The sequence below is a fragment of the Pan troglodytes genome, chromosome 4, assembly GCF_028858775.2.
Source record: "Pan troglodytes isolate AG18354 chromosome 4, NHGRI_mPanTro3-v2.0_pri, whole genome shotgun sequence".
Lineage (NCBI taxonomy): Eukaryota > Metazoa > Chordata > Mammalia > Primates > Hominidae > Pan > Pan troglodytes.
In genome coordinates, this window is record NC_072402.2 from 124,585,183 (window position 1) to 124,600,052 (window position 14,870).

A 14,870-nucleotide genomic window follows, 5' to 3' on the forward strand; every position below is an offset into this window, starting at 1 on the left:
TTTGAAAGACCCACCTTATCTAGCATTGAATTTGACCATTTAATTTGGTTCATACCCTGTTCTTCCAGTTCTGTCCTCTTTAAAGTCAAGTACCTTACTAATTAACTCATTGTTGAAGTTACTGTTTGACAAAATGACAGAATCGTGTTTTCTTTTTATAGTAGGAAAACCTGAAATGTGGGAAGATGACCATAAAGCGGTCTTAGTTTAACTGCCTTTATGGATTAATTTATTTGATTATTCCACAACTTTCTTTATCTTTGAAGTAACACCCCTCACCCTCCTTTCTGTGTGTAGGATCAACCAATGGGAGGCTGGGAGATGATCAGAAAAATTGGAGACACATCAGTCAGTTATAAATATACCTCAAGATATGTGCTGAAGGCAGGCCAGACTGTTACAGTAAGTGAATCTAGTCATCATTTAATTTAACTTCATTGTGTTAACTAACAAAGTAACTCAAAAAGTTTTTTGGCTAAAAGAGAAGCATTTTAGAAATGGCCGTTAAAGTACTTTTTATATTATTAGGGCATTACAAGTGCTATAAAAGATTTTTAAAATTCTGTCTTATTGAGAGTAGTGAAGAATGGACCTTTGAATTATTTTTATCTTGTCTATTCCAGTAGATATAAAAGCTATCTCTAGACTGATACTTATAGCCCAGTGTCATTCAGGAGACACTGCTTGGCATAAAGAACTGTTAAGAATTTAGCATTAACATATGCCTAAAACAGCAATCTCTAGCCTTGGGTGAGCTTCAGAATCATTTGGGTAGTATTTTGGTGTTCAGGCCCTACTTCACCCTTTGCTATCTTTGGGGTTGGGGTAGGAGCCTAGGTTTTGAATAAAAGTCCTTAGATTATAGGCACCCTTGTAAATTTTCACTAATTGGCATTCTGTGTCTTGATTTCTAAATGGCTCTCTATTGGTATGTTCTGAAATACTACATCTTTAATAGTTACTGAAATATTATTAGCTTACTTTTTAGAGAAGTATGTTTCATTGAGTAATCAAAGATTCTTTTGCTTTTACTTAGTAGGTAGATTTAGCTAACAATAAAATATGTTAACTTTGATACAGATTTCAAAGAAGTCACTCTTTTCATCCTAAAAGAATGTAGAGGTGACTGTCTCTTTCCTTTTATATATTCTTTAAAAAATATTAAACGCATGTTTTAAATGTGTTTATAATTTTATGTTGATACAAACCTTACTGTTGAAGATCAAAGGCTCAGACTTCTCTTTAAAAAGGTGTATTCAGAGAGCATGATGCCACTTTGTGAAAATATCAAATGCTAATTTGGTAATAATGGGTAAAAATGGGATCAACTATCCTAACTACAATATCCTTTCTTCTCATTAGTAATTACTATAGTGAGAAAAAATTGCTCACTATAGCAATTGCTATTATATGTCTTATGGAAGCTGTATAATGTGGTAAAAAGAATCTGACATTTTAGTTCAGAGGATTCAGAATTGAGTGTGCTCTCTATCTCAGAAGTAATATGGAAGCCTTATGCCAATCATGTGCTTTTTCTACTGGGTATACTACCTCAGGGACTAAATACATGGATTCTAGAGATCTAGTGGAGAACTCAATTATCATATAAAATAATGTGATACTTTTTTCCCTTCAGTAACTGGCATTAAATGTGATAAGCAGCTATTTGGAACATGGTAGTAATAAGTGATCTTTCTGTAAAATTGCAGAGGCAAAAGCAAAGATCAGTTTAAAACTCTAGAATAGAAATATGAGAACCACATGTGTAATTTTAAATTTTCTTATAGCCGCATTAAAGTAAAAAAGAAAGACATGAATTTTAGAACTATATTTTATGAAACCCAATATATCCAAAATATTGCTTTAACATGTAATCAGTCTAAAAAGTCAGATATTTTTACATTCTTTTTTTTTATGTTTAGCTAAGTCTTCAAAATCTAGTGTGTATTTTACCCTTACAGCACATTCATTTCAGACTAGCCATATTTTAAGTGCTAACAAGCCACATTTTGCTGCGGTATTGAATGACATGGCTATAGGACATATTAGTTTTAGGTTAAGTTAGCCAGCAAGTATACTGACATTTTATGATGATGATTACTAACATAAACCAACTATGTGATTACATATAGGCTAGTGAGAAATATTGCTTACAATTAGGAAAACACTAACGTTCCACATAGTCTGAATGTTGGACCAGATTCAGTTCTTTTTTTCAGTTTAATCCCAGTTAATATCTTGTGCCCCTTTCCATTTGTAATGCTGATGAAAGATCTGGATGCTTCAGGGGAACATCTCAAAAGTAAGGGCTCTCTCCTAATCAGTAATTCATAGATTTTTTTTTTCCTGTTTCCACCCCACCCCCCACCCTTTCTTTTTTTTGATAGAGACAGGATTTCACCATGTTGCCCAGGCTGGTTTTAAACTCCTTAGCTCAAGTGATCTGCCCGCCTCGGCCTCCCAAAGTGCTGGGATTACAGGCTGGAGCCACTACACCCGGCCCCCATTTTGAAATATGCTTGTCTTTGCCATCTTCAGCTTTCCTTTTGCAGTCATAAAGTCTTTTATATTCTATAACAATGTATGGATTACAAACTTTTTTGTTTCTATTTGTTTTTAAATGATCTTTCTAAGAGATCAGGGCTAGTAGTATCCCTGTAGCTAAAGGCATTGAGTTTCCTAGAGGTGTAGTGATTTGTCCAGAATTCAAACCTAGGCTTTCTGACTGCCAGGTGTTCTTCACTCTATCCATTCTCTTTTGCCAGTAGATATATAAAAAGAATTTCATGCTCATGAGAAGGGAAATATAATTATTTCTTTGACCTATTTCAATAGCAATTATATTTTCCCTTGAACAGCGAGTGATTTATACATTTCCAGCATTCTTTTTGGAGCGCAGTCTCAGATACTCTAGGGTATTGTGACATTGTCTGTTTGGAGACGTACCAGTTTCCGTAAGATTATTCTAGATAGGCTGTCTGCTGCAGAAGGTCTCTTTAATTCTTGCTGTAGGCAGCCAGAGAACATTATTAGAGGGAGTCACAGAAGGCTCTAACATGGAAGGATGGCCTATAAAACCCACAGAGTAATAGAATGCTGAGGCTACCATTCACTGAGTTAGCCAGCCACTGAATGTGGGTTATCACTTGCTCTTTTCAATAATCGCACCTGTTACAGGTGCCATTTCTACCCTGTTTTATGGATGACTAAAGTAAGGTAACTTGCTCAGGGTCAGCTGGTGTGTAAAGGAACTAGGATGTGAGTGTAGGCAGTTTTACTTCAGGGCCTTATATATTATCATCTTCACTTATTAGATGGGGAAGCTGAGGCCTTGAGAAGCTCTGTGAGTTCTCCTGGCCACATAGCTGTGTATAGCACTCTGTAGCTGGGGCATAGTTCTCAGACTTCTAGAATCAAGTGTTTGAGTCTCATCGCATTGCTGTCATTGGCGTGTGGGAGAACTGGGTTCTGGGTGTACTGACATGCTTTGGTTTTTTACAGATTTGGGCTGCAAACGCTGGTGTCACAGCCAGCCCCCCAACTGACCTCATCTGGAAGAACCAGAACTCGTGGGGCACTGGCGAAGATGTGAAGGTTATATTGAAAAATTCTCAGGGAGAGGTATGGCCAGTTTATCAGGACCACCACAATGTTAATTTCACTTAAAGTTCACTGTGCAAGTATAATCAAGATCAGATTGAAACGTGCAATAACCGATTGCATAAACAGACCAAAGCTGCTAAGTAAATTGAACTGAAGCTGTCTTTAAGTTTTAGGAATAAATAGGAGTGTATTATAGAGTACTGATTATTAGCACAGGCTCCAGAACAGATTGTCTGTGTCCTGTTTCTGTTTTCACTGCACATTAGCTTTGTGACTTTGGGCAAGTTACTTCACCTCTCTTAGATTTGTCATTTAAAAATGGATATTAATGACACAATATCCATGAGCTAATAATAAGAATGAGACAGTACTTGGGAAATGCTTGGAATAGTATCTGGCATAGTACCTTTATCTAGTAAATGCTTAAATTATTAACCTTGTTACTAGCTCTCAGAATGTTCATGAAACTGTGAGTTTGAAGATTGTGGAGTGTACATCTTCTTGGAGTGTATGTTTTCAGTGCGTCAGTCTTAGAATCCTTGTCAAAGTACCTTACCTTCCCCATTGCCACGTAAAGACACTGCATATACCCCTACCAATACTAGTCTTAGAAATACTACTTCCTAATAAAGCAGCTAAAGTGTGCTTTGAAGCTAGTAAAACATGGCTTCCTCCTTGTCTTTCCCTAGCGAATCACCTTATCCAGGTGCTGTACAACGCATCACTGAGCCTCTGTTTAGAATTTGAGTCCCTCCTTTGTTGCTATTGCCATAAGCATATTAATGGAGCTTGTGTTGTGAGTTCAGGACGGTTTGTTCTTCTCATTTTCCTTTTAGTGGTAATACTGCTTTTTCATCCTTTGCCTACCAGGAGAGCTGTAAGTTGGCTTGCAAGGAAGCCATTGGTCATAACCTTGTTCTGACATGCTTACTGGTTCTGACCTTTTCACCCAGTTTCCAGGCTGGCAGGCTCTGCTGTTTGTACCTTACAACCTGACTGGGTATGCATTTCAGTCTGAGTGGTGCTGAAAGGAGATATATAGGGGGAATGTTAGGCTGGCAAACCTGGTAGGGAAGCTAACCATATTTACAAGTGCAGGGCTATTCATTTATTTGGAAAATCCTGAGTATCTGCTGTATGCCAGCCACTTTGTGTTAGGAATAAGCAGGAAAAAAGCCATACATGGTTTCTGGCATCATGGAGCCCACATTGTAAAGAGAGTAAGGGAGCCAGGGAATAAGATAAAGTGATTTTCTGATAAATGTAATAAAGATAAACTGTGGTATCAGGCCCAGCGCAGTGGCTCATGCCTGTAATCCCAGCAGTTTGGGAGGCCGAAGGTGGGTGGATCACCTGAGGTCAGGAGTTAGAGACCAGCGTGGCCAACATGGTGAAACCCCGTCTCTACTGAAAACACAAGAATTAGCTGGGCATGGTGGCACGTGCCTGTAGTCCAGGCTACTCAGGAGGCTGAGGCAGGAGAATTGCTTGAACTCGGGATGAGCTGAGATTGCGCCATTGCACTCCAGCCTGGGCGACAGAGCAAGACTGTGTCTCAAATAAATAAATAAAGTTACAGGACTCGCTGAATAAAGTTTGTCAGGAGAGGGTCCAGAATTGAGCCCTAGAAAATATTGACATTAGGAATAAGAGCAAAGGAAGTAGAAGATACAGCCAGTGAAGTCAGAGGAAAATGGTGTGTGATGTCAGGAAAGCCAAGGGAGGAAAGTATCTGTGAAAGGAGTGGTCAGCGGGTCAAATCACACCGTCCCCTTAGGGGTTTTTTGTCTGCTCCCATAGTGCCACGGGCAGGCCTCTAATCTGCGTGGTGCTCATCACATTGTTCTCACTCACTAGAGGAAGCACACTGAGGGCAAGGGCCTGTTCTGGTAGATCCTGGCATCACGCTTGGCACATAACAGGAATTCAGGAAGCATTTACTGGATGCATTTTTAAAAAAAAAAGACATGGACCTTGACTTACGTTCAGAGAAATAAAGCAATAGCAGCATTCATTATAGGAGTCTGAGGTGCCTGGATAAAAAGTTCTGTTCATGGCCATCTTCCTGTCTATCCCTCACTGTAACCATGTCTCTTGTGAAACATTGTTAAGAGTGGTGATTTGCTCAGATAAGACTGAAAAGCACTGTTATAAGGGGTACATGGCAGATTAAATGGACTTTCGTGAGCCATGGAATCTAGTCATTATTTATGTCATTTTTTTTTTCTCTGTGAAAGTGTGTTCCAAGTTAGAAACAATGTTATAGGAGGATATTTGGAATGGAGCAGTAGGTTTAAATGCCCCAAAAAATAGATACAGTGACATGAACAAAGTAGTAGATATTATGACATGGGATGCATCTTCAGACAGTATTACTAGTATTACTGATGACATATTAGTAAAGCTAACTGAAGCTTAGCTCCATTTCATAACTCAAACATTGAATAGTAGATTATTTGATTGATTGATTGGTTGGTTGGTCCATTCTTTTTTTTTTTTTTTTTGGTGAAGGAGTTTCACTCTGTTGCCCAGGCTGGAGTGTGGTGGCGTAGCACTATCTCGGCTCACTGCAACCTCCGCCTCCTGCCTCAGCCTCCTGAGTAGCTGGAACTACAGGTGCATGCCAACACACCTGGCTGATTTTTATATTTTTAGTAGAGATGGGGTTTTACCATATTGGCCAGGATGGTCTCAATCTCTTGACCTTGTGATCCGCCCACCTCGGCCTCCCAAAGTGCTGGGATTACAGGTGTGAGCCACCATGCCTGGCCAAGGTTGGTCCATTCTTTTTACAAACTTCTAATACCTTCAGCTTGCGAGGCTCTGTTTTAAGTGAGTTCTGTCAGAAATGAGGAGAGAAAGTATTATGAATACAGGTCTTATTTCATTAGACAGTTACTTTTGGCATTTATTCATTTAATTCGATAAGACCATGTTTGTCAGTAGGGACCAGACCACATTAAGGAACAATCTATAAACAATCCCCGCCATAAAGACCAGTTTGCAGTAAGATTGTTGGTAAGGCTTAGTCAGTTTTGTTTCTTACGTTTTTTTTTTTTCTTCTTGCTGGGGCATTGGAAATGTCAGAAAACCCAATTAAACTGGCTTAGAAATAATGGAAATTTTTTGGGCTCACATAATAAAAAATTTAAATAGTGGACCTAATCCAGTGGCTCACAGCATGTCCCCGGGGATCTGTCTGTTGTTTCTCTTCTGGTTGCCTCCCTTGGGGACGCAGGATAGCTGCTGGCTGCTCCCAGAGGTACGTCTTTTCTATTTGCTTTTTGTGGGAAGGTGATCTTTCAAAAAAGTGCTCTTTATGGTGGAGTTTATAGATTGTTGCTAACGTGGTCCGGTACTACTGACAGATAAACATGGTCTTACCCAATTAAATGAATACATACCAAAAGTAACTGTCTAATGAAATAAGACCTGTATTCATACCACTTTCTCTCCTCGTTCCTGACAGAACTCTCTCAGAACAGCCTAGCAAGCAGAAGGCAGTAGAAGTTTGTTAAAAGAATGGACAATCCAGCCCACCAAATAATCTGATATTGAGTGTTTGAATTATGGAGGGAAGCTAAACTTCATCCCCTGTGAGGCACCCATCCTGGGCTTCACTCACACTGGACTAGGGTGGGTCACGTGCCCACCTCTAAACCAGTTCCTGGAGTTGGGAGGGCGGAATTAGAGCTCAAGCCTTCTTCCTCCCCTCTACAGCCACATTGCACTGGGCTCCTTGTGACACACGTGTGCTCCATGGGGGGTGTGTACCCAGGTAAACCTAGGGGCTCTTACTCAGGAGGGAAGGGGCACTGGGTGGTTAAAAACAGCAATTGTCACCATGGCAAAAACAAGATGTTTTTTATGAGGGAAGTAAAAAATAAAGCAGTCCTTCCAAACTTTCCAGAATATAGATATAATGGAAACTTTTGTATATGCAAATAATTACTTATATATGTAGAGATGCAATATATAAAATATAAACAATCATCTTTCGTCCACATAAGATCGCCCTGATTTGTAGCATTTGCTGATTTCTGTGGTGTAAATACTTCTACCGTGGCTGATGCCAGGCTTCCAGCATTATGTGACTGAGCACAGAGCTGTGCAGTGATGAGCAGCATCAGCAGGTGCAGCCAGCTCCGGGCACCACTGCACAGATCAGTGTACCTTCATATGCCCAAGGCTCTGAGCAGGGGCGGACCAATGCTGCATTTTATAGACAGAGTAAAGCCTGTCATGTAAGACTATTTATGTGAACCTTTCAGGACACTTGGGGTAAACACATTTATTTAGTAGCATCTTGACTAATAACAATTTCCTTGATCTAAACCTCCCAACAGCTTTTTGGTTCTAAATTATTATTTATTATTTTTCTACCTAGATTTTTAGACATTAGCTCACCCATTTTTTATATGGCTTTCTGTATTAGATTAATTGGTTTTTGCATGTTTTCAAATGAAAAGTGCTTAACAGCAGGGTCACACTTAAAGTAGTTATGTTAAGGTAATTCATAATAATGAAGACGGGCAAGTTGCTGTTTTCTGAGGTTCTCATTGAGGCTAATAGTCTTAAGCTACATCATGAGCCTTAAGAGCCAATGTTTGCATATGGGATGTATACCACGAGCTTCTAGAAGCTGGAATGTGGTAATTTTGTTATAGAAGATTTTATTTGACTCGTTCCTCATTTTAAGATGAGTTGAGAAAAGCTGGGTACTCTCAAAGTTTTTTAAGAATTTATTTTTCTGCTTTATATGCTGCTATCTCCTAGTCGATAGCTTGAACGGTGGTTGATCTAAAGAATCACATTTTTTTTATTACTAATTTGGTTAAAACACTGATATTTGTGAAATGGCTATTTCTGTTTGTAAAGATAGACCAATTTCACAGAATTGAAGTTACTGGCTAATTGAGAGGCTCAGAATGGTCCATCTTCCTTGGTCCTGCAAGGGTAATAAAACATCCCCACAAAATACTGTTCTACCACCTTACTTTATTTACAAAACACATTATTGGGCATATTTCAAATCGAAGTCTCATTTCTGTGACACTGGGTTTTGATTTTCTTTCTCTGCCATTGTAAACTAGCTGGTCTGTGTTAGATAAGCTTTTACTGAAGTAATATTGTGTCTTCCCCTGTAGCATTCTCTTTCTTGAGTGACCTTAGGACAGGGTACAGAATAAAATTATATGCTCTGCAGCACTCTTGAGGACACACTCATTTACTTGCTGCCAGATCATCAGGTTAGCCTTGTGCTTAAGCAAAAACACTGCTGCATTTGTGCCAAGTCAGCATTTTCCACAGGAAAGTAATCTGTATTTGACCTTTTTAGTAGAAAATGGAAATAGTTGCTTTCTGTCATACCTTTAGTGAATGATAGGAGACCTATTTCTGTACAGAATACATTGGAACCTCACTAGTACGTTATTGGTAAATAGTGTACAGTGTTCATCTGTCTTGATTTTGTTTCATTCAAGAGGTATCAGTTGCTGAAAGGAATGAAAGGAGCTTGTCCTTTCTTCTCACTTATCAGCTGGTCCTGTTGCTGGTAGTCCCTGAGATCACAGTTGGCTTCCAGCTTCATTTTATTCAGCATTTATTTAGCACCTTATCTTTGCCAGGAGCTAAGATCTTTAAGCTGAATTCATGTTGAGTTTTATAAAGAATTTAGTATGTCAAATAATTTGTAGAATTCTTAGTAACAGAATAGGATAAAAAGCAGTGGAAACTTCTCAGCAGATATTTCGAATTGGATAGTACTTCCTCCCCTGCAAGAAATATGGAAGGTATAAGAACTGCTACTAATTATTCGGAAATTTCAGTTTAGTAACCAGAAAGTTACTGATATACAGCTCCCCCCGCCCCACCCCTTTAAAAATAATAAACAGGGGCCAAGTGTGGAGGCTCATGCCTGTAATCCCAGCACTTTGGGAGGCTGAGGTGGGTGGATCACTTGAAACCAGGAGTTCAAGACCAGCCTGGCCAACGTGGCAAAACCCCATCTCTACTAAAAATGTATAAAAATTAGCCGCACGTGGTGGTGCATGCCTGTAATCCCAGCTACTGGGGTGGCTGAGGCATGAGAATCGCTTGAACCTGGGAAGTGAAGGTTTCAGTGAACCGAGGTCATGCCACTGCACACCAGCCTGGGCGACAGAGTGAGACTCTGTCTCCAAAAAAAGGGATGAATAATAGTAATAATAATAAACAGAAATGCTGTCTCTTTTTTTTTTTTCTTTTTTTGAGACAGTCTTGCTGTGACACTGGAGTGCAGTGGCGTGATCTCGGCTCACTGCAACCTCAATGCAAGCCATTCTTCTGCCTCAGCCTCCTGAGTAGCTGGGATTACAGGCACGTGCCATCATGCCCAGCTAATTTTTGTATTTTTAGTAGAGACGGGGTTTCACCATGTTGGTCAGGCTGGTCCCTAACCCCTGACCTCAGGTGATCTGCCTGCCTTGGCCTCCCAAAGTGCTGGGATTACAGGTGTGAGCCACTGCGCCTGGCAAGAAATTCTGTCTCTTAAGCAAAGAAAAGGTCCCTCTCCCCCGCATTTGGTGATTTTAAGTGTGTTTTTTAACTTAAACTACTATTGTTTTTAGGAGGTTGCTCAAAGAAGTACAGTCTTTAAAACAACCATACCTGAAGAAGAGGAGGAGGAGGAAGAAGCAGCTGGAGTGGTTGTTGAGGAAGAACTTTTCCACCAGCAGGTATTACTTTATTTATTTAATATATTTATTTCAAATTTTATTCACAGAATTACATGAAGACCAAGAGTGTGGTTGGGTTTTTCCCCTATCAGTTGATGAACCAGCGCAGTTATCTACCAAGTGGGGTTTGTACTCCCCAAAGGGATATTCAAGGTGATACTTTAGGGTACTGGAAGAATATGTTGGCACTTTTATTTTTATTTTTTCTCATTTTACCAAATTTCAGTTTTGTCCTTTGTTTTCTAATGTGCATTATGTGTTACAGTAAAACATGTCTATGGATTGGATGTTTACTTCAAACTTGTTTACTCTGTAGGGTCCTATGATTAAAAGGTTTAGATCACTAATTTAGAGCAAGAATCTGCATATAAACTTTAAAAAAACAAAGTAATATTCAACTTCAGTGTGAAACAAAATTCTTGCTGTATTAAGTTCCTAATCATTATCTAATTGAAGATAGATTTTGGCTGATGGTTGGGCTTTTGAGAGCCCTTGAAATAAAGAAACTCCAAATTTGGTTTTAATTATAATTAAATTGGAATTATTAATAACTAATGAGCCTTCAGTTTATATTCTCAAGCTGTTTGAGTCCGATCATTAATCAAAGTGTCTACCCTTATCCTGATAAGACTTTGTTTCCATGGCTCCAGATTTTTAGTCTTAAGTCTGCTTTGCTTCATTAGCCCTAGTCCTGGTCTAAATAAACACTGTCTCATGTATTTAACCCCCAGGGTTGAGAACCACTGGAGGTGGGTTGCATGAAGTAGCATGAATTTTTTACCTGGATGCCTTCTCATACATTTTGGAGGAATATTTTAAAACACATATGTTACACTTAACTTACAAGAAACAAGCACAAGTTCCATTTTCTGTGCTTCAATGGGAACCATCGTAATTACTAGAAGTAAAATAATTATGTAAGAGATAACTCAAGGCACCAGACAAGAGGCTCAGCATGAGTTATATAGCATGTCAGATGCTAGAGGAGGTACTCCAGGCCAGCAGAGTAGTTGAGAAGAACTCTGTGAGGTGATGCTTGTCCACTGATTTGAAGGATGGGTGATTATTTGGTTATTGGAGAGAAGGCAGATGATGGTGCTCTGAGGATGTTGGAATTCACCATTGCTTCACTAACAGACCACCCTAAAGCTTAGTGGCTTAAAACAGTGATTTCTTACTTCCCATAATTCTGTGGTTTGACTGGGCTCAGCTGGGCAGTGTTTCTGTTCCACATGCTGCAGACTGAACTCAATCAAGCAGGCTGTGTTCAGTTCAGAGGTTGGCCTCGGCTGGAATATCTTTTAGGTCTCTTTCTGTGTGGATTTCTACGATTTAAGAGTTTAGTCAAAGCTTCTTTATAGCATGGCAATTGTCTAACAGAGTAAGTGGAGGGTACCAGGTTTCTTTCTTTCTTTTTTCTTTTTTTGAGATGGAGTCTTGCTGTGTCGCCAGGCTGGAGTGCAGTGGCGCAATCTCAGCTCACCGCAACCTCCACCTCCCAGGTTCAAGAGATACCCCTGCCTCAGTCTCCCAAGTAGCTGGGATTACAGGCACGCGCCACCACGCCTGGCTAATTTTTTATATTGTAGTAGAGATGGAGTTTCACCATGTTGGCCACGACAGTCTCAATCTCAAGAGAGTACCAGGTTTCTTAAAGGGCCCTTTGTAACATTCTCTTAGTCAAAGTCATGAGGCCAGTCCAGATTCAAAGTGGGGGTAAATAGTCTCCACCTGTTGGTGGGAGGAATGGCAAAGAATTCATGGTGATCTTTAACTCACTACAGAGGATATGTAAAGAATGTGGCCGGGTGCGGTGGCTTAACGCCTGTAATCCCAGCAGTTTGGGAGGCGGGCGGATCACAAGGTCAGGAGATCGAGACCATCCTGGCTAACACGATGAAACCCCGTCTCTACTAAAAATACAAAAAATTAGCCGGGCATGGTGGCAGGAGCCTGTAGTCCCAGCTACTCGGGAGGCTGAGGCAGGAGAATGGCGTGAACGCGGGAGGCGGAGCTTGCAGTGAGCTGAGATCGCGCCACTGCACTCCAGCTTGGGTAACAGAGTGAGACTCTGTCTCATAAAAAAAGACTTAATGCACCAAGTATATCCACTCATCCAGTTATTTTGTAGGGTTCATGTGAGAGTTAAATGAAGTTGAAAGATTGGAATTAAACTGACATAGTCTGGAATGCTTAGGGATGTAGCTTCTGTACAATTTGGAACAAAGGAGAAGTTAAGACTGCATTTTAAAATATCACTGGCCAAGCTGAATCAGAGGGACTAACTCTAGAGAGGAGATTCCAGAGGCAGTGAGGGAATATATAATGGAAATTTATTAAGGCTTAGTGACTAAACTTGAGGGTGAGAGAAGAAAAAAAATAAAGATGTATGAGGTTTTTAGCTTTTGTGATCACAGAAAATAATGATACCAAGGTTCATAAGAGGGAAGATGGAAGGGCAGAACAGGCGTTTGAACTTCATATTTGAGGATGAATCCAATCGCCTTTTGAATTGATTAGAAGTATTTTGGTGACCTTCAAAAAACCAGTTTTAGTTCAATCAGTGGTGAGTCACAAGTCATATTGTGAGGTTATATGAAATTAATGAGTGATAAAGAAATGGGTAGAGGAGCCATGTTGACTTCACCTTGGAGGACAAATCCACTGCAGATGGCTTGGGATGTGTAAGTTCAGGATCTAGCAAGCTGTAGTCTCCGATGTGGTTGTTAAAATCTGATCCACTGATCTGTTTCCTAAGTTATCAAAAGAGGTTATTGAACAATGGTTTTCAAATTGAGCTGCATATTAGAATTACTTTAAAATTATATATAGATAGCTACCCTTTCCCAGTAAAATGAGAAATTCTTATTTGATTGATCAAGGGACCTAGATCAGAATTTTTTTTAAACTCCTCAGGATCTGAATGTATAGCCAGAGTTGACAATTACTGTTCTGGAATTTGTTGGGGGGTATTCTAGAAAGAAGTCCATAAAAGAAGGTTAGAGGCCAGATACGGTGGCTCACGCCTGTAATCCCAGCACTTTGGGAGGCCAAGGGCAGGTGGATCACTTGAGGCCAGGAGTTCAAGACCAGCCTGGCTAATGTGGTGGTGATGCACACCTGTAGTCGCAGCTGCTCGGGAGGCTGAGGCATGAGAATCGCTTGAACCCAGGAGGTAGAGGTTGCAGTGAGCCAAGATTGCACCACTGCACTCCAGCCTGGGCAACAGAATGAGACTCTATCTCAAACAAACAAAGAAAAAGAAAAAAAGAAAAGGTTAGAAAAGATGAGAGATGATAAAGGGTCCATTTGAGGTTAAGTAATATGGTTTGGTATCCCTGTAGTTAAAAGTTTTTGTCTTATTTTAGAATACTGTGGTCTATTTCTTTAGTATTAATTTTTCCTTCTGTTTTCCTCATCAGGGAACCCCAAGAGCATCCAATAGAAGCTGTGCAATTATGTAAAATTTTCAACTGTCTTCCTCAAAATAAAGAAGTATGGTAATCCTTACCTGTATACAGTGCAGAGCCTTCTCAGAAGCACAGAATATTTTTATATTTCCTTTATGTGAATTTTTAAGCTGCAAATCTGATGGCCTTAATTTCCTTTTTGACACTGAAAGTTTTATAAAAGAAATCATGTCCATACACTTTGTTGCAAGATGTGAATTATTGACACTGAACTTAATAACTGTGTACTGTTCGGAAGGGGTTCCTCAAATTTTTTGACTTTTTTTGTATGTGTGTTTTTTCTTTTTTTTTAAGTTCTTATGAGGAGGGGAGGGTAAATAAACCACTGTGCGTCTTGGTGTAATTTGAAGATTGCCCCATCTAGACTAGCAATCTCTTCATTATTCTCTGCTATATATAAAACGGTGCTGTGAGGGAGGGGAAAAGCATTTTTCAATATATTGAACTTTTGTACTGAATTTTTTTGTAATAAGCAATCAAGGTTATAATTTTTTTTTAAATAGAAATTTTGTAAGAAGGCAATATTAACCTAATCACCATGTAAGCACTCTGGATGATGGATTCCACAAAACTTGGTTTTATGGTTACTTCTTCTCTTAGATTCTTAATTCATGAGGGGGGTGGGGGAGGGGAGTGGGGGAGGGAAGGGTTTCTCCATTAAAATGCATTCGTTGTGTTTTTTAAGATAGTGTAACTTGCTTAAATTTCTTATGTGACATTAACAAATAAAAAAAGCTCTTTTAATATTGATCTACTGTCCTTTTTAACGCTTTAGAAACAGATTTTGAGGGGAGAAAAGTATTGTTTCAATTTTGCTTTTGATAAAAATATAATTTGACTTGTTTGAACTGGATTTTTCTTTAAGGCTTTGCCAGTTGTGGAAGATAAGCTATTTTGGGGGTCTTTCAGTATTTAATTGTCATTAATAACAACAACAATAATAAAAGCAATAATAATAACTAATGTTTTTGAGCCAGATATCATGCTCAATGCTTTATTACATTTTTTAGCTTATTAACAATAAGGCCTTTTAAAATTTCTTCAGGAAAACCAAATAGGGACAGTAGAAAACATTGAGGAA

General features: G+C 39.3%; 1 protein-coding gene across 2 annotated transcripts in view; it reads left to right on the top strand.

The window, feature by feature from the left end:
* LMNB1 (lamin B1) overlaps positions 1-14,533 on the top strand; it is a 61,447-nt gene extending 46,914 nt beyond the window's left edge. Inside the window, 4 exon segments of one of the 2 annotated variants that reach the window (NM_001280441.1) lie at positions 298-402; positions 3,502-3,621; positions 10,212-10,319; positions 13,742-13,968. In NM_001280441.1, coding sequence (NP_001267370.1) covers positions 298-402; positions 3,502-3,621; positions 10,212-10,319; positions 13,742-13,783 — 375 coding nt within the window. In that variant the 3' untranslated portion in view covers positions 13,784-13,968. 2 annotated transcript variants of the gene reach the window in all.
* Positions 14,534-14,870: the final 337 nt, after the last annotated feature.